The sequence below is a fragment of the Pinus tabuliformis genome, chromosome 7 (genome assembly GCF_031772625.1).
Source record: "Pinus tabuliformis cultivar Carrire ecotype Pingquan chromosome 7, CPIR1, whole genome shotgun sequence".
Lineage (NCBI taxonomy): Eukaryota > Viridiplantae > Streptophyta > Pinopsida > Pinales > Pinaceae > Pinus > Pinus tabuliformis.
In genome coordinates, this window is record NC_142293.1 from 2066589062 (window position 1) to 2066610857 (window position 21796).

The following is a 21796-nucleotide window of genomic DNA, read 5'->3' on the forward strand; positions in this document are numbered from 1 at the left end:
GATGTCCTCAGTTCTCTTGTGATCTGCAACCACACTTTGATACCATGTTGGAATTTCTAAGTCTAACTATTAGAAACCCTTCATCTACTTTTTTAATTTATTTCTGCCTACTTGTTCTGATTAATTAACAAGTTATTTACCATGTAAACACTGAAAATAAATACAAGTACATGCTCAACACATTACTGATCATCAGCTGAAGGAAACAAAACAAGCACATAAGTGACACCGTTGTTTTTAGACCAATGTCCCCGGAAAAACCCAATGCGGGAAAATCGGTGCAGCTACCTGAGGGTTTTATTATTATGCAGTTTCTAAATAAAATCTGGGTGCCAAAACTGGCTCACCCAACAGAGAATAATATCAGCAGTAGTACCTCTCTACTCGGAAGCAGATATTCTGGATGAAACCCTAGATAAACACTCCGACAGCTCCCAGCTCCAATCTGCCCCACGAAAACCCCAGTGTCAGCCCTTCCTGGCCCAGCGTCAACCCAATAACCTCTGCATCAACCTCTGGAGGCACTGCGTCAGTCTCTAGAGCCTCTGTGTCACCCACGCTAGCTCTTTGAGGCACTGAGCAGCTCCTGGCTGCCTCTGCGTGGGCCCTAGCTAGCTCTGCGTGGCTTCTGGCTGCCTCTACGTCCCTCTCTCCCGGCTTCTGTGTTGATTCTCCCAATACCCTCTCTACCTCTCTGCTTTTGTATTCATTGCCCCTAAACAGCAACTCTGATCACTCTTTCGACTTCCTCAGCAAACCCTGCCCCAGAAAATCGAAATCTTGATTAACTCGATGTGTTCTCCAGGGGACCTTCAAGTCTCCTTATATAATTTTTTCGTTGACAAGTCAACGATCGAGATTAAGTCTCTAATCAACGGCTAAGATTAATTCTACCTTGATCCATGACTTTTGGCCCTTCTAACAAAGTTTTATATTAATTTACATTAATATTTTATTTTCCCTAAGTTTAGACTTACGAACTCCATTAAAAATATTAATTATTTTAATATCTTCCAAACTGTTTAAAATCTGCCCAAACCATTTTTGGTTATTCGAGATCTCGTGTGTTTTAGCCTCTCCACCAATTTTTGTGGCTAGAGCACATCTGATGCTACCCCAAATCAACAAATCCCATGGCCGTTTTTTAATTTTTTTATTGCAATGGGTTGAGTTCACCCTAATGTGTGTCAATTTAATAGCTGATTTTTTAATTTTCATTGCAATGTGTCAAATCGTTTTAGGCTAATATTTTCAAATAGTTATACTTTTAGCATTTAAAAAAAAAAATTACTTTTATGACCTTTAATTTAGGTATTCATTTTTACAGATTTTTTTAGTCATGATATTTGGTTTTAAATCTATTGTTAGAATTTTAAGGTTTTTCAAAATATGATATTTCATCTTTATTGTCATGGTTGAAAAGATCAAATTTTTAAGTTTTCCAAAGTAGTGATATTTATCTTTAACTTCATAGTTGAAAACTATTATGATTTTTGGAGTGGTGATATTTTATGTTTAACGCTATCATCGAAAACTATCGGAATTTTAAGGTTTTTCAAAGTCATGATAATTTTTTTTTAACGCCATTGCTACAAAATGTTGGAATTTAAACCCCTCCCCCCCTCACCCTCCCAAAAAAAAAAAAAAATGATGCAACATCTACACCTTTCAATTTCAATGTGTTTTTTTTTTATGTTTAATGCAAGAAAAATTTAATTTTTAATGTCATTGTTAAAGAAAATTTGGAATTTTAACCCGGTAATAAAAGAAAGAAAAAAAGAAAAAAAAAGAAAAGAAAAAGAAAAAGTGAAGGTAATGATGCAACATCAACACTTTTCATTTTCAATATTACATTTCTCATTAAGTTAGTAACTTTGTTAATAATATTCATATAATAGTTTAGATATATATATATATATATATATATATATATATATATATATATATATATATATATATATAAAATTAAAATTTAAAATGGATACTTGGAGTTACATATTCGTGAAGTGGTACACTTTTTAGTGGTATCAAAGCCTGTGGTTTCAAAAACCCATGGTATTGGAAATATAGGATAAACAAAGGCGAAAAAATGTAAGGAAGAGTAAATCTTCATTTTATCATTGGTGATTTGGCAAAACATTGGCTCATAGTAATTCATACCATGTACTTTTTCTTTTTTCTTCTTTTAAAAAAAGATAGAAACATTTTACAATGATTACTTCTGATTATAAAAGTTATAAAAAAAAAATTAAAAAGAAAAAAATCATACATATATAGGTATATTAATATATCCTTGGAATAAGGCATATGAATTCTTAGCCATAATCAATTGTGTTTAAGCAAGTTTTGACCATGCCATGAACATCATTGTTGTTATCATGACTTCTAATTGAAAGCTCAATTTGTTGTGCTTCATTCGATACTAGAGGAGAAAATCAATAGAAGATATAAGTATCAAATCATGTATCTTTTGAGAATAATCTTGAAAAATGACCATTAACAAAGTCAGAAACAAAATTTTGTTTTTGTAAAAGCAACAAAAAGCGTACGAGCATACCAAGATCAATTATGTTATTCCTCATAAGTTGAACAACCATGCAGATAAAAATGCAACTTGGAAGCATAACATTCCATACAAAAACATCTAAAACTAATCAAGCATTGAAGGTAACACTGGTTTACAAATGCTTGACATGTTAAGCTCCTAGGGCTCAACACTTCTTGTTATATTATTGATCAACTTATTATTTATCATTATATACTTTGACTCACTCACACAAACAAAGAAAATATAATGTTAAAGATCATCAAAAATTTAATGTACACATTTAACATATAAAAAAAATTATCTTCAAAATTGCCATGTTGTCCATTCAGTTTTTAAGATTAGCTAACAGTGACATTATTCATCATTCTCTAATTTTGTAGTATTTGAATTATTTATACTATTTGGGTTATTCAAACCATAACATACCCTGTAAATGCCACATTAATATGAATGTCCATACAAGAAATTTCAATGCCACGATGCTTTACGAATTAGAAAAAAAACGGGCGTTTTCAGAGTTTGTCCGATGAAATTTCAGACTGCCATTGCTCACTATAATCACACCCTCGATTATGTTAATGGCTTATTTCCATGTGAATTTCATTGCATTAAATTTGAACGGCTTTCATTTGTCAGGCCCAAAAAGCACTACTTTCTGAAAAATAATGCACATTAACCATTTTTGCCAAGAAATATTTTCTTGATTTTTTTTTTTTCCAAAAATGAGCTCAAATTAAAAAATATATCTCAGAAAAAGCAGCTGAGGCCTTAGTACAGTTGCTATTCACCACTTTTTCCTATTGCAAAACTCTGATGTCAGTACTCAAAAATACAACCAAGTCAGATGGACCAAAAATGCATGGCTTGCAGTTTCCTTACTCGAAACAAGATATCCAAAATTTCCTATCAATCCAATAAACCTTGCCTGGTAACTCTGTACCATAGCAAACTATCTTTGCTCAGGAATATTTCTTCAACCAATAAGAATGTTTTTATGATTTAGGAGAGAAACCAGACATTGTAGCTGGCTCACTACGTATTTCATACCAAAGCGGCCTACCGCCACCATCTGCCAAAGAGACTCTTCTTGTCATCTCTCTTTAAATGATTTTCAAGAGATGGAAACTCAATTGCATTTACAGCGGTGTCTAGAACAATAGGCTTGCAAGGAACCGCCTGGAATGATGGAGGGAACTTTGCTATATGGGGTGATTCTTTTGACTCCGGTGCACCCACGGCTGAATCGTACACATCTAGTCTTTCATATAGATATTGTTCACAAGCCTGCAAATTATAAAGATCATCGTAAAATCAGAAACACATCATGACCAGGCATAAAAAAATGGAACACAGTTAACCATTTTAACAAAAAACCTCTAAACACGCAAAAAGTTAAATTCTTTCATGCACAAAATTAATGATAATAAAACACTTTTTTATATGAAGCGAAATAAAATAAAAGGTCCAAACACCGTAGCCAAAAAGATGGAAGTTTAAAGAACGAAAAAAGGGTATAGAGTGTAACAGACATTCCCACTCGACTGTCCTCTCCATTACCCCCTTTTGCACATTAGAAAGAAATAAGGATACAAATGCACAACATCTTCAACAACACAACAGCACTGATGTAATGTAACTAAGAACGGTATCCATATTTTACGGTTACCTTATTTTCAGCATTTGTTAAAGCTATTGCAGAAACTCCTTTGGAAATGTTGTCTTGGACCTTTCCTGCTTCTGCTATTTCCATTGCATGCACTAAACATCTTTGTGCTCTGCAATGGTCCGATAATTCCTTCAATTCTTGCATAGCAGGCTGTTCAACAAACACACATTGTTTGAAGTTAGGAACATATACTATTGTGTCATCGAGATAAGAAAACTGATTTTGTAATAGAAACAAAGATGATAACGGAAAAAAATGATCTATTCTCTGGTAAAACAGCAAGTGGATGGAATGTTATTCTCAAATTTTGTTGACAACATTCTGAACATGCAATTGTGTTCAAATAGACAACGGCCCTGGGTTTCCAACAACATTGAATTGCCATATAATCAAGCAGTTTAGAAAATTCACGTTAAAACCGACTTTTAAAATTGGATGGAATGTTATTATCAAATTTTGTTGACAATGTCCTGAATGTATTTTCTATGGTGTTCAAATAGACATCTGCACCGGGTTTCTAACAAAAATGAACTGTCATATAGTTGGCTTACAAACGGAGGTTGCAAATGGCGATGGCCTGCACCTCTGAATACCCTGCAACATGCTACTGACAGCAGGAAAATGCAGGAGTATCCTCCACTCAACTGCTGAACACGGACTCAGCCAATGGAATGCATAGCACCAACAAGCGAATCACAGCATCCACAACACCTGTTGTCGGCGGTGTCTGAATACAAAGCACGGCTCTCTGTTCATAGCAAATGGGAGGAGGGCGTCCTATCTGGTGAAGAACCTTTTCGGAGTCTGATCCTTATCCTGGACTTATGCTGAGATGGAAGAAGATTTAGTGGATTATTCAACTGATCCCATGGATGATATGGGGATCTGGACTGAGGACCCACCCCAGCATGTCATTTTGGTCTCACCGGTAGCTGCAGGGGAACCGAATGAACAAGTTGATGCCTATATCCCTGTCGTGAGTGAGGGGGATGTCTTGTTGTCTGCTTTAGGTTTCAAACTCTCTGAGACGATTCCGGGATTAACTGCAACAAAGGAACCTTTAGCGCCATATTTGGCATTTTCTCAGCCGCAACCTGTATGTTCTACCTCATCACCATCAGAGATTTTGTTATGGGAGCAAGAACAGCTCTCCTCTCTGGGGACAGGCCTCGGGGCAGCCTCTGCAGCACTGGACGGGGTCTATCGGGCAGAGGTGGATGCTAACTGTTTTGAAGAATTCGGGCAGAGAGAAACCTATGAGCCAGACTCTGGGGTTTCAGGAGCAGAGAATTGTCTGAACCATCGAATAGGACTCTCAGAGGAGGGATCACACAGGAAATCTGGCAAAATCAAAATGCACCAAAGTTAGGGAGCAAGGGATTATGTTGGTCTTCGGGAAAGGAATCAAAATGGCGCAGGTCTTGGACACCACAAGCACAGTGCTGGTTGGAAGAGTTCGCAGATGGAACTATTCCACGTCAAGTATTAAGTGATGGGTAGTTGGGGTATGGGGTCATACTCTTGATCAGCTGCCTTCTGTTATGACCATGACAAGGGTATGGTTTGCCCTGAACTTTGCTCTTCCCGATCATGCTAATTGGGTATTGTCAAAATTCTGGCACATTGAGATGGCACCAATTCTTCTGAAACGGTGGATGCCGCTTTTTGATCCGGATAAGGAGCATTTGGGTGCAGGTCCTATTTGGGTGCGAATTCCGGGTCTTCCTCTTCATTTCTGGTCTGAAGATGCATTCCAGTGCATTGGGAATGATCTGGGCATCTATCTGGACCATGACAAATCGTTCATTGAAACAGGAAGGATGTTTGTCGCCTGCATACTTGTGCATTTGGACACCAGCGATGGTCTGGTGGAAAGCATAAGACTCCAGTTTCATGGAATCACTAGGATGCAAAATTTGGACTATGAATGGATTCCCTTCAAATGCAAAAGATGCCATGCAATTGGTCATCTTTACAAGGATTGCCCATTGATATCTAAAGGAAGTATACCTACAAGGCATGTACCGGAGAAGACAGGGGCACAAACAAAGATTGGTGGATCAGATGAATCCCCTTAGAAGGACCACTCCAAGTCATAGTCGCCCCAAGAGGACTCTGTCATATGCACTCAGCAGCCAACAACTCAACCATCTTTTGCAAGGGTCACTCTTTCACACTCTTCCAGATCTGGTCTGCTTCCGGGTTCTCTTCTCTCTCCCTCCTCCTTGGATAAATCTTGCCATTTTCTTTCTGAAGTACATTCTGCATCTATTCCTATGTCTGGGGCAGCTATTTCCTTTAGCAACCTGAATCCTATCCCCTGCCCTATGACATCGGCCCCTGCACATTGGTCGACCCCTTCCCCGTCCATCCCTAAAGACCTATGTGTCCTGCCCCCTATCAGTGGAGATACCTCGTCGGAGATAACCCCTGCTATAGATATAATCTTCGATCCCATGCAAATGCCAAGTCACCACAACAGGTTGGATGTGGCATTGGTGTCGCCTCTCCCATTAAAGGACCCAAGTAGTCGAGAGGAAGACATTCCAATATATCTAAAGCCATTCACAAAGCTGGGATGGAGGTGGCAGCTGGCAAACAAATTTCTATTGATCGGGTTCTTAGAGCAAAGGGAAACCCTATAGAGGTTCCTAGATGAAGTGTCTCTCCTTCAATTGTAGGGGACTGGCCAACCCCGACAAACAAATGGCCCTTAGGAGGATGATTGAATTGGAAAAGTTGGAAGTTATTTTCTTACAAGAGACCCTTGGCGAGGATGAGACCATTATTACTTTGTTGAAAGCTATCCTCCTTGGATGGACCTTTCATGCCCTAGATGCACAAGTGAGGTCTGGTGGTTGTGCCATGGGCATCAATAACAAATCCATGAAGTTTGAAAACGTCTGGGGATGGGTTGGGGTATTGGCAGCAGATGTGTTCTCGGTAGACCTCGGACACACCTTGAGATTGGTTAACATTTACAATCCTTGTCATAATCGGGAGGATTATTGGGAAAGATTAATGTGGGCGCCTTTCATGGCCAATGATAATATCATCATCGGTGGAGATCTAAACTTCTCATTAGGACATGCAAAATCATGGGGAAGTCATGCCCAGATCGACGCCCTCACTGATTTCTTTAAGCAGCTCTTAGACCATTACGGCTATCTCAACATTGAAGTGGCATGAATTCAGCCCACCTAGCGGAATCGTAGGATTGGTGAGGCTATGCTTTCTAGAAGGATGGATTGTTTTCTCATAAAGACACCATTTGTGGATTGTTTCGACAGGATCAGAGTGGGTTGGCTCCGGCGACATTTCCGATCATTCTCCCATTCCTTTGGAAATTGTGGGGACTGTCCCCAAACCAACGACACCCTTCAAATTTAATTCATCTTGGTTAAAACATGAGGAATTTCACCAAATCATTAAAGATACTTGGATCACTTGCTCTCAAGATGGTGATAGAATCCTTGCGGAGGTCATTATCAACAATCTGACCACACTTGAGCATAGAACAACTATATGGGCCAAGGAGAAGCAGAATAGGGATGAAACAAATCTCCGGAAAATTGAGGCTGATCTGGCCAAAATGGTGGACTCTAACAATAATGGTTTCATTTCCCTAAAAGCCAAGATGCAGCTAACATGACTTGAGGGTGAAAGAATCAAACTATTACTTCAAAAGGAAGAGGACTAGAGACTCAAGCGCAGAGCCATATGGCTCCAATCAGGAGATGATAACAGCAAATTCTTCCAGCAACGTGCTAGAGCCAGGAAAGCTATAAATACTATCTGGTCCTTAGAAGATGATGAGGGTAGAGAGGCACGATCTTTCAGCCATCTGGTAGACATAGGAATCAGACATTTTAGTAGACTCTTCAGAGCCCCCCAAGAAGCATCTATTGCTGATATTTTCAGAGTGGCAAGAAAATTCCCTTGGTTTGTGGATGAAGAGGAGGTTGAGAATCTATACAGTCCTATCACCTTAGAAGAAATAGAAGCAGTACTGAAGTGGTTTAAGAAGGACAAGAGTCCAGGTCCGGATGGATAGCCAGTCGAGTTTTAGTTGTCCTTTTTTAATCTTATTGGATAGGACCTCCTTCTTGTCATTGAAGATTGCAGGGTGAATGGCAGAATGTTTGATGCCTTCAATGCAACTTTCATTGCTCTGATTCCCAAATCAGATAATCCCTCTACCTTTGATGATTATAGGCCCATCTCTCTGTGTAACTGTATATATAAGATCATCTCCAAAATCATTGCCAACCGCATTAAGCCCATCCTATCCCAACACATCTCGAAGGAACAATTTGCATTTCTGAATCATCGACAAATTCATGAAGCCATAGGATCGGCCCAAGAAGAATTGCGCTCTATTAAACTCAAGCACGTGAAAAGTATCATCCTCAAGATAGACTTCTCCAAAGCATTTTATAGAGTCAATTGGACCCATCTCCGCCTCATTCTTACCCAGATAGGCTTCCCTCACAACTTCATCACTTGGGTGATGTGTTGTATTTCTTCGGTCTCTTACAATATACTTATCAATGGTGCAACATCAAATTTATTTCACTCTGAGAGAGGCCTCAGACAAGGATGCCCTCTCTCGCCTTTACTTTTTCTTCTAATCATGGAAGGTTTGAGTAGACTTATATTGAGTGCCAGAGCTTCTGGGGATATCCATGGGGTTAATTTGACCGATGCTAACACACTCACCTTCTCTTTGTAGATGATGTGCTCATTTTCCTTGATGGCTCCATCAGGGAATCCTCATGTTTACTGCAACTCCTATCCATTTTCTGCAAGGCTACGAGAATGGAAACCAATCACACAATCAACCATTTCGACTCTATTATGCTCTCAACTGAAAGATTATATGCTCATCAGCAATTTACATTCAGACAGCTGGAGTTTGAAGAGGGCCTTAAATACTTGGGGCACAAGCTCAAGCCCAACAAATATAATATTGCTCATTGTAGGGCTATCAAGGGCAGGTAGGCCGGTGCTTATCAAGTCAGTACTTGAAGCGATATCGGTTTACCAGATGACACTGGCTTGGTTTCCCAAAGGAATCAACAACAAAATACAACAAATTTGCTGCAGATTTTTATGGCGGGGATGCAACGAGGGCAAAACCTTTGCTTGGGTAAGATGGGAACGGATTGCCAAGCCCAAGAAATGTAGGGGGTGGGGAATGAAGGATCTCGATTGTTTTTCAAAGGCTCTTGTAGCCAAAATGTGATGGCGGTTACTCACTACTTAGTATTAACAGCCTGTGGAAGGAAGTGGTATACTACAATATATCTTCCCTCTTATTAGAATAATGCTATTTAGTGTTTAATACTCATTCTTATTAGCTGTTTCTATTTTTATCTTTTTAGTAATTTCTCAGAAGAATCTAGATGTTTCTATTTCCTAATAGAAACTTGATGTTTCTATTTCTGTAAATATCTCTGTATTACTTATTGAGCTTCATTTGCTCATGTAAATCAATACAATACATTCATTGATTATAGTATCAGAGCCAAGTTATTTTTGTCGAAATAATTTTTCATTGAGTTTCATTTCGAAATCGCTCTCTAGGGGTTTGCATCAGAGTGCTTGTTCTTAACGTTGTTCGAACTTGAATTTTTTACAGTGTGGACTTTTTGTGTGAGGAGTCTAAAAATATTTTTTTTGTTGACATGGTGACGGCCTTAGAGTGATAGAGATATAGACACAGAATTTTCCTGCGACCGCTTGGCGGACTTCTTTGTGATTTCCAACAACTTCTTGACGGCTTCCTGTGTGGCACAGTTTCTCTCTCCGCGTGGCGTCAAAATTTCTGAGTCGGGGCCATTGCATAGTATTTCAGAGGAATGTATTCTGCTTAGTCTATCCTGAGATTTTTTAGAGACTTAATCTGCGTGTTCTGTTGAGCCGACCCCGCTCTGTTCCAGTGTTAAAACTCTGATGTTCTACGACAGCGTAGCGACCAGAGGGCAGCACGCTGTGCCATCACCGACTACGACATTAATTTAGCATTGTAGCAGACGGACATATAGCTGGAGCGGCTGCGATGGTGATAAAGTGTATTGAGCGTTCACCTGCAGATTTATTTCGACACCATCATCTCCTGCAAGTTTTAAATGTCAATTTTTTTTTCCGTGCCCGTGGATTGGGTGTCCTGCCATTCACAAGTTGCCATACGAGTCCCCGCGTAAGTCCGTAGCAGTCTTTTCTACAGTCAACGATTGTGAAATCCACGTTCATCTTTCACGTAGAAAGTTTTTTATATCGTGGGTTCAAGGGATAAATTGCACGTTGTTGTTCTGCGTTTATTGCAAGTAGCTCAATTTTGTTGATGTATTTCAAATTAAAGCAGTTCCTAAACCAGTGATTATTTACGTAAATCGTGCTTCTCGGTGTTCGATCCTGCGTGAAAGAATCAACATTTGGCATTTCTTCCTGCCTAAGCTTCTTAGAACGATTTCTGGTTATATTTTTGTCCAGCATCTGTCAGATTCTGTCCGGATTAGCCGGAATTCCTTTATTGCTTTCTTGGGAAACGTGTAGATGGCCTCACTAACCAATCTGATGTTGGAAGGCAATCAATGCTTTAATGGCACAAATTATAACATCTGGAAACAGAGAATGTTGACCATTTTTGAATATAGGCGTCTTTATTAGCTCGTTCTGAACAAAGAGCTCCATCCTATTACGGCTAGCACCGATCAAGATAAGTTTGATGATCGAAATCGAGAGGTCGTTATGCTTCTCAAGCTCTCTGTGACTGATGATCAGTTATCGCAGATTCCTTCTGGCAAGACAGCTACCGAGATCTGGCAACATTTGAAGGAACTGCACGAGACATCTGACAAGAGCAGAGCTTTCTTTCTCAAGAATCAGTGATTCTCCATCATGATGGACGAACATATGTCTTTACAGGAACATCTTAACAAGATTAAAGATATTTGAGATCAGCTCGAAGCCATTGGTCGAACCATGGAGGAAGAAGATATGGTAGTCATCACTCTGAAAAGTCTACCAAAATCTTATGAGCACTTCATAGAAACACTCAACATTACCTCCACTAATGTTGATCTGAAGTTTCCGGAGTTATGCACGAAACTCATGCAGCAGGATCGTTGGAAACAACAGTTTGGTAGTGGTGCCTCATCAACCTCCTTAGAAAATGCTTTTGTTGCCAAATATCAGTCCTTTCAGCGGAAAGGTTCTTCTCAATCTTTTGATCCTGCTAGGAAGAAAAATGTGCAGTGTAATCACTATCACAAATTCGGCCACATGAAGAAAGATTGCCGACAGAGGATTGCTTCTGAATAGAAGAAATAGGGAGGGCCCCATCAGACAGCGAATGTTGCAGAACATTCCAAGTAGATAGAATCTACCTTTTACGCCTTTATGGCTAAAAGGTCTTCAGATCATGTCCTGTCTTCGGCCTGGTACATTGACTTTGGTGCATCACGCCATTTCTCTCACAGGCGTCACTGGTTTATTGACTTCTCACCTTTCAGTGATTCAGTAGTATTCGGCAGAGGTGAAGAGTACACGGTGGTTGGCAAAGGTACAGTTTAGATCCAGTCTGGTGGGTGCACACTCATCTTCCTGAATGTGTATTATGTTCCTGGTATGGAAATTAATTTGCTGTCTGTCAGCCAGATTATGACAAACTCTCCTCAGCTTGATGTAGTGTTCAGTGTGCACAAATGCTCCATTATCGACAGGGACACTAGTCTTACGGTTGTTGTTGGCCTAGAGGATCATGGTCTATACAGGCTTCTTGACATTGGAGACTCTCCAGAAGTAGCTCTAGTAGCTCGTGTTTCTCCCATCAACACTCTATGGCATCAGCGATATGGGCATCTAAACATGCAGTCTCTCTCTCAGCTCTCTCGGGAGGGACTTGTGTCAGGGTTACCTGATATTCAGACTCCACAGTTGGGAATATGCGGCGCCTGTCAAGCTGGCAAGCAACATCGGTCTTCATTCAAGGATGGAGAATCTTGGCGCACATCTAAGGCACTCCAGTTAATTCATGCTGATATTTGTGGTCCTATGCATACATCTTCTATTACTGGTTGCCAATATTTTATGCTTATTGTAGATGATTTCAGTAGAAAGATGTGGGTGTATTTTCTAAAATATAAATCTGATGTATTTAGTATCTTTCAGAAGTTTAAATCCTTAGTTGAAAAAGAGTCTGGTTGTAATATCATAACTCTTAGGACAGATAACGGGGGGGGGGAATTTTGTTCTTCTGCTTTCTCCAACTTCTGTGATACTCATGGCATCAAACATCAGTTAACTACACCCTACATTCCTCAGTAGAACAGTGTTGTCGAACGCCGCAACCGTACGGTTATTGAAATGGCTCATTCCATGTTACAACACAGAAATGTTCTGAACAAATTCTGGGCTGAAGCAGTATTTATTGTCGTCTATCGTCTTAACCGATCACCTACTTAGGCTGTTAAGGGGAAGACTCCCGAAGAGGTTTGGTCTAGCCGTAAGCCTAAGATCAGTCACCTCAAAGTATTTGGCTCAGTTGCATATGTTTGGATTCCAGCTGCTAAGCACTCTAAGTTGGATTCCAAAAGCCAGAAACTCATGATGACAGGGTACAGTGATCATCACAAGGCCTATAGGTTGTAGATGTAGCCACTGGTCGTCTTAGCTTCAGTCGTGATGTAGTATTTGATTAAGACAGAGGATTCTTTCAGTCTCCTCCTTCTAAGTAGTATTCTGAGGATCAGCCTCACAATGTTCTTCTTCCGGTAGGTCCACCTGATGGGAGGGATGATGCAACATCAGTATTTGATGATGCACTACCTGAGCTTCCTCCGGAAAATAACCCTCTTCTTGTTGCTCCTATTGTTCCTGAGCCTTCTCCATCTCCACCTGATATTGGTTCCTCTATTCTCCGGCCTAAATGGTGGGCTAAAACCATTGGTGATCTCTAGGATAATGAGCTCCTTGAAGGTAGAACTTCTAGACATAAGAGCAAACAGTAGTCTACAATAAATTTTGCTCTTATGGCTAATCTACACAATATCTTTGAGCCTCAAACCTATTCAGAGGCTAAGGGTACACCTGAGTGGGAATAGGCTATGGAAGATAAATTCCAGAGTCTTCAGAAGAATCACACTTGGACCCTTTCTGATCTTCTCGCAGGGAAAAATCCCATTAGCTGCAAATGGGTGTATAAAGTGAAATACAAAGCAGACGGAACCCTACACACGTATAAAGCTCGCCTTGTTGCTCGAGGGTTCTCACAGAAGGAAGGCATTGACTATGAGGAGACCTTTGCTCCTACAACCAAGGTGAGTACCATACGGCTTGTCCTTGCCTTAGCAGCTCAATTCAATTGGAAAGTCCATCAGATGGATGTAAAGAGTGCTTTTTTGAATGGTGACTTACAGGAAGAAGTCTACATGACGCAGCCTCCAGGATTCAAGGTTGCCAGTCAAAAACAGAAAGTTTGTAGATTAGTCAAAGCACTCTATGGTCTGAAACAAGCTCCTCGGGCTTGGTACATGAAAATTGATCAGTACCTCACAGATCATGGTTTTCAGCGGAGTCCATCTAATGCAAACCTATATATCAAGCATACTAGTGATGATATTCTGTTTGTGTTTGTCTATGTGGATGACCTTATCATTACTGGCAGCTCAACACATTTGATCCATGGGATCAAACAGGATTTGTGCAACACTTTTGATATGACAGATTTAGGACTTCTTCATTATTGTTTGGGGGTTGAAATCTGGTAGACAGAGAACAACATCTTTCTCTCTCAGTCCAAGTATGTCAGAAATCTTGTGGACAGATTCAGAATGCAGGATTGCAAACCTGCCACAACTCCTATGGAACCAAGGCTCAAACTTTCAGCTCAGTCATCCTCACCCCTTGTGGATGAAACTTTATTCAGGCAATTAGTGAGCAGCCTCTTCTACCTTACTGCCACTAGACCTGACATCAATTTTGCAGTGAGCTACATTTCTCGCTTCATGTCAGCTCCTAAGGTTGATCAATGGATAGCAGCAAAGCGTGTGCTGCATTATGTGCGTGCCACTCCTGATTATGGACTTCTGCACACTCGAAGTTCTGATCCTATACTCAGTGGTTACACAGAAACTGACTGGGTCGGTTCTGTTGATGACCGTAAATCTACAGCTGGGTATGTGTTTAATCTAGGATCTGGTGCTGTCACATGGACTAGTAAGAAGCATCAAGCAATGACTCTCTCCTCAACAGAAGCAGAGTATCAGGGAGCAGTTAAGGCATCTTGTGAGGCAGTTTGGCTTCGACGTATGCTTGCGGATATGCATGTTTTTCAGACTTTTTCAGACAGGTCCTACTCCCTTGTTCTGTGATAATCAGGGAGTGCTCAAACTTGCCAAGAATCCAGTCTTTCATGAACGAACAACGCATGTAGAAACCCATTGCCACTATATTCGCCAGTTTGTTGAGGATGGATTCGCTCAGTTGCGATATGTTCCCACAACGAAGTAGCCCGCCAACATCTTCACTAAGCCTCTTGGTCCTGATAAATTTGTAAAATTCAGAGGGTCTATTGGTGTTGACGCAGGGGGTTCTAGAGCTACGCAGAGGCTAGCAGCACTAACGCAGAGCCTTTGGAGAAACGCCGGAAGGATTTTCGTGGGGCAGACTAGTGCTGAGAAGCTGAATTTCTGCTTTCGGGAAGAGGTGTTATTGTCGTGTAAAAATATTTGTTGAGTGAGCCAATTTGGCACCCTGGTTGTACTCAAGAAATCTGAATAATAATAAAACCCTCTGAACTGCTACACTGGTTTTCTCGCATTGGGTTTTTCCAGGGACGAATGTCCAAAAGTAACGGTGTCCCTTGTGTGTTTGTCTATTATTTCAGTTGATGATTTGTATATGAGTTGAGACTGCATTTGTGTTTATTTTCAGTATTTATATGAATAAATAACTTGTTAAGGAATAAACAAGTAGGTGAAATAAACTAGATAATGCAATAAGAATTTCAACATGGTATCAGAGTGTTGCAAATCACAGGGGAACTGCAGGCACCAACATAATCATAAGTATTTGCAGCAGTAACAGTTGTTCTGAGAGACAGCGCTGCTCCTAAGCAGAAAGCAGTAGAGGATTGACGCAGAGGGCCTGCGTCATCATTTCGGGCCAAAGAGAGGGGTAGCGCAGAGGCAGAAGAGGCGCATGAAGAGCCACGTCATCCTACTCAGTCAGTTAGGCTTGACGCAGTTGACCAGAGGAGTGATTCAGCCTTTGCTGGGATTGCGCAGAGCTAGAACGCTCAGTTTCTTTAGTTGTTGGGGCATAGGGAGCTGTGGGCAGATTGCGGATTAGGAAGTTGGTGGGGTGTTGTTGCTGTCGAAGCAGAACAGTACCTAACGAGACAAAACCAGGGTAGAGGGAGTCGTTGCCTTGACGGATTTCTAGCCAAGGAATCCAAATCCGAGTTGCAGTTACAAAGAGGATTGAAGAGGAGCGGATCGATAGTTGGCGGGAAGATTTCCAACAGGAAAATCGAGACTTAGAGGGAGTCTGGGAGAGAACTTCCAGGAGGGAAGTTGAGACTCAGAGGGAGTCCAGAAGAGGAGCGGAGATGGAAATGAATGGACTAGGAGATCAGGACAGGTTAGACGGGGCCTTAGACAGGATCTCCAACTTTGTCATCTAGAAGGCCATGATCTAGTCTGTTCTGGATAGACATCGCATCAAGGGATTTGCCTTGAGAACCATGGCTATCCCAGTAGACCCAAGTGATAATGAGAAGTATGACGATGCAATGGCGAAGGAAAAGTTCATAATCCTTGATGGGGTCAAGGATCATGTCGTACCACATATTGTCGAGAAGAACACGGCAAAGGAGATGTGGGATACTTTGACAACATTATATCAAGGCACTTCCGTGCAGCGGAAGATGCTATTAGAGAATCAACTACACTCGTATCAGATGCAGAAGGGGGAGCGAATAGATCTATACCTCCTCCGATTGCATGAGATTCAGGACCAACTTACTTCCATAGGGGCCCACCGGATCAAGAGTTCATGGTGAGGACTGCCCTGAATGCAGTCTCCAAGGATTGGAAGACATTTGTCCAAAGCATTTTGGGCAGAGCTAATCTTTTAGGATGGGAAGATATTTGGGCAGCTCTTCGCCAAGAAGAGATTAGACAGTTGACCAAGGCGAGGAGTAGCAGCAAAGGGGGTCGAATCAAGAAAGAGGAGGAAGAGGATGTGACTCTGGCATCTACGGGACAGTAGGGGAAGAGGAAGAAGAAGGACATCTCCAAGGTGAAGTGCTTCCATTGTGGGGAGTTGGGTCATTATGCAACCCAGTGTCCCAGGAAGAAGAACAAGGCAGAGGTTTCTGACTCCAAGGAAGCTCCACCTAAGGCGGAGAAAGAATTCAAGACTGATGATGACTGTGCCATGAGTGCTCATGCACCTCTAGAGAAGGGTGGGGAGACATCGAGTTATAGTCAGGAGGACAAAAGAAGATGAGGGGCAGGATCCTTGAGGTACGCAAACTCTTGGATCATATCTGACTACAAGAGCCCCAAATGACAGTAGCAGGATGACAGATGTCGGTAGAAGCAAGATGCGATGGAGTGACAAGGCAGTGCTAGAGTGCTACGCTCTGTAGCAGCGCAGTGGGGGTTATAGCAATGCGAGATGCACAGAGGTGTTTGTAGCAGTGCGAGATACACAGTCGAGGTTGCAGTAGTGCGAGAGGCACAAAGGTGGTTGCAACAGTGCAGAGGCAGCAGAGAAAGCACCAGATAGCAACAGAGGTAGCTTCAGCATCAAGAGGCTTCCAAACTGACAAGGATGTCAAAATTTGGGTAGATCAATTACCTAATTCTCGTTAACTGAGTTAAAGTGCAGAAGTTAGCAATCGCAGTGGTATGGGCAGCGTGTTGAGAGGGAGTTGCGGTACAGATGTAGCAGTGGCAATGGCAACGTCATGGGCCGCAGTACAGGAAGCAGCAATGCAGTGGATGTTGGGTAGCAGGCCAAGCATCAACACAGGGACCGGTGCGGAAGGATCAGTGTGATGTTCAGTGGTGGAGCATAACTAGAGCACATTCCTCGCTAAGAGGGAATGTTGATTTGTGGTAGCATCGGATGTGCTCTAGCCATGACAATTGGTGGAGAGGCTAAACCACATGAGATCTCCAAGACCCAAAAATGGTTTGGGGAAATTCCACCCGGTTAGAGAGATATTAAAATAATTAATATTAATGGAGTTCCTAAGTCTAAACTTAGGAAAATTAAAATATTAATGGGTATTAATATAAAATTGGGTGAGAATGTTCTAAATGACATGGATCAAGCCAAAACTAATCTTAGTCATTGATTAGGGACTTAATCTTGGCCATTGAAGACCCAATAGCAAAAGTATAAGAGGAGGCTTGAGAGTCAGTTGGAGATACACCAAGATTGATCAGTCAGTTTGATTTTCTAGAGCGAGGTTTGCAAAGAAAATTCGAACAAGTGATCTGAGTTGCAGCGAGGGGTAGTGAGTACATAGCAGAGAGGCAGAGATAGTGCCAGAGGGTCAGCGCAGTGACTAAGGAGGCTATGCAGAGGCAATAGGAGCCACACAGAGGCAGCTAGAGACTGCTAGAGGCTGAGGGGCCTGCTTGGGTGACACAGAAGGCTAGAATGCTGACGCAGAGAGGCAGAAGGCTAATGCAGGGGGTTCCAGAGCTACACAGAGGCTAGAAGGGCTGACCCAGAGCCTTCGAGAAGCATCGGAAGGATTTTCGTGGGGCAGACTAGTACTGAGAAGCTGAATATTTGCTTCCAAGAAGAGGTATTACTGCCGTGTAAAAATCTCTGTTGGGTGAGCCAGTTTGGCACCCTAATTGTACTTAAGAAATCTGCATAATAATAAAACCCTCAGAATTGATGCATCGGTTTTCCCGCATTGGGTTTTCCCGGGGACTATTGTCCAAAAATAAAAGCGTCCCTTGTGTGTTTGTCTATTATTTCAGCTGATGATCTGTATATGAGTTGAGACTGCATTTGTGTTTATTTTCAGTATTTATATGAATAAATAACTTGCTAAGGACTAAACAAGTAGGTGAAATAAACCAGATAATGCAATAAGATTTTCTGACATTTCAAACTTAGAAATTTCAACAATACAGTCAGCTTGGAATCACTGGTGACAATATGCCCGTTCACACAAACTATGAAACCTCCCACTGTTAGTTTGTTGGGGCATATGGATAAGAAGAAATAAACAAAATTTTCAGGGTATGTACACAAATTGGCACTTCACCTACGCACATATTGTGGCACTGTATAAGCTGGTCCCTGAAGATGATCGGACAATACGCACCCGATATATTGCACTTGAAATCATAGATAAAACAATTCCCTTGGATATTTTCGATGGATTTGCTCAAAATAATGGATGCGGTGGAGGTGTTATTTTGTATTTATCCTAGAACCACTATTACAAGCTCAAGATGGGCCTTGGAAGGGGAACCAATAATTATGCCGAACTCAACAGTCTCAGACTTCTCCTTATATTTGCACTTGAAAAACACTGCAGTCGACTACAGATTTTTGCGGACTCCAAAATTATTATAAATTGGTACAATTCTTAGTCTCTTTATCACGTACACACTCTCAAAGGCTTATTGGAAGAAATTTTAACCTTAGGAGCTCAATTTGAGTTCACTACTTGTAAACATATTTGCAGGGAAAGAAATCAGATTTCTGACAGCCTTTCCAAGGAAGCAACTCAACAGCCATATGGGCAATGGATGATCCAAGAACAACAATGTCAAAATGAATATCAGTGTTTCCAAAGGACTTTCATAGAGCAGTAGTAGAGGGAACAACATGATTATCTTCTTCTTTTTCTTTTTGTTAGCTTGTGTTATATATTGTAATAGCAGATCTAACAAGACTTTATATCTTGCACAGATTTGTAACATATCATGAACTCTCAGGACTTCTATGACAATCTGATTTATTGAGTGGTGAACAACCACCTTTGCATATGCTACATATGTCGAAGCTACAACATGTAATTTCAATATACAATCTATAATGGAATTACGATTTTTTCTTGGGAAAAAAAAGTTGGCTTACAATCTTCATGATACCACTTAGACTTCTAAATGCATGATATTTGTTACCCACCAAAAAGCGGGTATCCTTGAGGAGAAATTTTTTCTACACTTTGGACAGCCAGCCAGCAGCCCTATATGATTAGCACATAACATTATGCCATGCTTCCCCACTTATTGATTCGGAGAGATTTATCTCCCATCCGTCATTAGTTCTTGCTGAAAGGTGATTCATTCATCAACAAGTACTTTAACCATTTTTGCAATCATGTGATTTCATCTAATGTCATGGGGAAAAATTGGATAACTAATGGATCTCAATTGTATTCTTGTTCCTTCACTTCACCTGGGTGGTTAGACTTTGACTCTAATCTAGTGGGACCAATGTTGCACAAAGCGTCCCCCCCCCATGGTTCCAAGCCCCGAAGCGCGTCCTGTATGGAAGCGCCTAGGAAGCTTGGCCGGAAGCGGCGCTTCCAAATTTTTTGCCGCTTCCTGGAAATTCGAAAGCATGGTACGGAAGCGCCACTTCTGAAGCACTGAAGCGCGCTTCATACAGCGCTTCGGGTGTTGGAAGCGTGGTACTTCAGAGGAGGAAGCGTTTAGAAAATCATTTTTTTTTTCAATTTTTTCATTTTATTTTAGGTGAGTTAGCTTGTTGGGGGTGGGTCCACCTTGGGTTAGGGTGACGAATGAAGGCAAAAAAACATATAAATATAGCAAATGCTCCCTCATGGTAATGTTAAATTCTTAAAGTAAAAGTGACATTCTCCTTTATTTTTCATTTTCATCCTTTTACTTAAATTTTTAACATTACCATGAAATGACTCAGGATGTTTGAGAGTGGTTCCAACCTCATTGGACTTCATATGGAGAAAATAGAATTTCATATCCTATTCAAAATTCAACAGACTTAATAGTTTTCAAGAATTCAGGATCAATGGGATTGTGGCATTTCATTAGATTATATCAAGTATGAAGGTATGCGATTAGCATTTAATCAAGAGCACCAAGCCCTATATGTACCCTAGTGTTGGTGGTGTTAATTGTCGAACTCCTTTGTCACGCGGCACGCCCTTAGCAAAAAATTACCTTTCAATCAATTCAAAATCATCGATCAAGCATGTTAAGCTTTTTCTACCATATTTCAAGTCTTGAATTAGGTAGTTTGATCAAAATTGGGCAATGTTGACTAATATCCCTAGACAATCGAGGTAGAGGCAAAGGCTAGACAAGAGGAGAAGAATCTAGATTTTAGATGGTTGATGCTCGAATAATTAATCATTAATGTAGAATGAATGTTATATCTATCTTGATTTATGCAAAAATATGCATGTTTTCATGTCTTCTACAATTAATTTGCTATTTGGGATGTTTGTTTTGAGTATAAATATAAATATATATATATATAGCAGACGCTTCCGCGGACGCTTCGCTTCCTAGATTTTTGGAAAATGACGCTTCTGCGTCCCCGCTTCCAAAAAACGCTTCCACTTCGCCCCCGCTTCGTGCAACATTGAGTGGGACCTCCTTTGAAGCTTTAGAGTTTAGGAAGGGCACTATTGGGGAAGCATTGATTGATGTAGTGTGTCCAAGATAATCCATACATACCACTCTTCATCTCTCCTCATCATTCATCTCCATTCTTCGGATTGGTGGTCATTTATCATTGGGAATGGCACCCTTCATCCACATCCTTGAGTCTGGGCTCGAAAACATGGCCCCAAAGGTTGATGCAGCTAAAAGAAATATCAAAACATAGAAAGCCATGCAAAAGATGGTTGGGACATTATTTAGCGCATAGGAAAAAGCCTAACATGAGGTCTACCCCTCCCCAAATAGGCATCACCCAGTTCCTCAAACATTTAATTCTTTATCTAAAGAAAGGAACTCTTGTAAGTCCCAACCCTAATGAGCGAGACATTGCTTCATCTTAGAGGGGTAATGGAAATTTTTAAAAACAAGCTTAGGCTCCTAAGTTATGCATCTAATAAAGACAAATCATAAAATGTAAAAGGGGCACTAGAGGAGTGGAGAAATCAAGATGAGGAAAGGGGTAACTCATACCACCACGATTGCTCCCTCCTTACATCTATATACTCAAGATGTTGGACCCCCTTTAGTTGATCACATGGTTATTGCACCTACACTAAAGTCTTCCCCACTCCGCAAACATCATTATCACACCCACCCATGGATTAAAGGGCTAACATGGCACATGTCATTCCCCTTGGGGACTGGAAACAATTGATAGGGTTATTGACTTAATCATCCCTAATATAGTGAGGTAACTTGTTTACATGTCTTCATCTAGTGAGACATTTGAAGGTGAGTTTTGTATACATTATTTTTATTCCCCTAGAATTAGCTATGGTCCCTATGATATACTAATGGTTACTGTCCCTAGTGATTGTTGATTTCAATTAACCTTGAGAGACTTTTGTCAGGTAGTGTTATCACAACAGGGCACCCCTCGAAAGT

General features: G+C 40.9%; 1 protein-coding gene across 1 annotated transcript in view; it reads right to left on the reverse strand.

Annotated features, from left to right (window-relative positions):
* Nucleotides 1-3469: 3469 nt before the first annotated feature.
* LOC149256804 (signal recognition particle-related / SRP-like protein) overlaps nucleotides 3470-21796 on the reverse strand; it is a 395315-nt gene continuing 376988 nt past the window's right edge. Inside the window, exons 12-13 of the mRNA XM_089460884.1 lie at nucleotides 4215-4364; nucleotides 3470-3832 (exon numbers count right to left, since the gene is read on the reverse strand). Of these exons, the coding sequence (XP_089317010.1) occupies nucleotides 3605-3832; nucleotides 4215-4364 (378 nt within the window). The 3' untranslated portion in view covers nucleotides 3470-3604. The remainder of the gene's footprint in view (nucleotides 3833-4214; nucleotides 4365-21796) is intronic.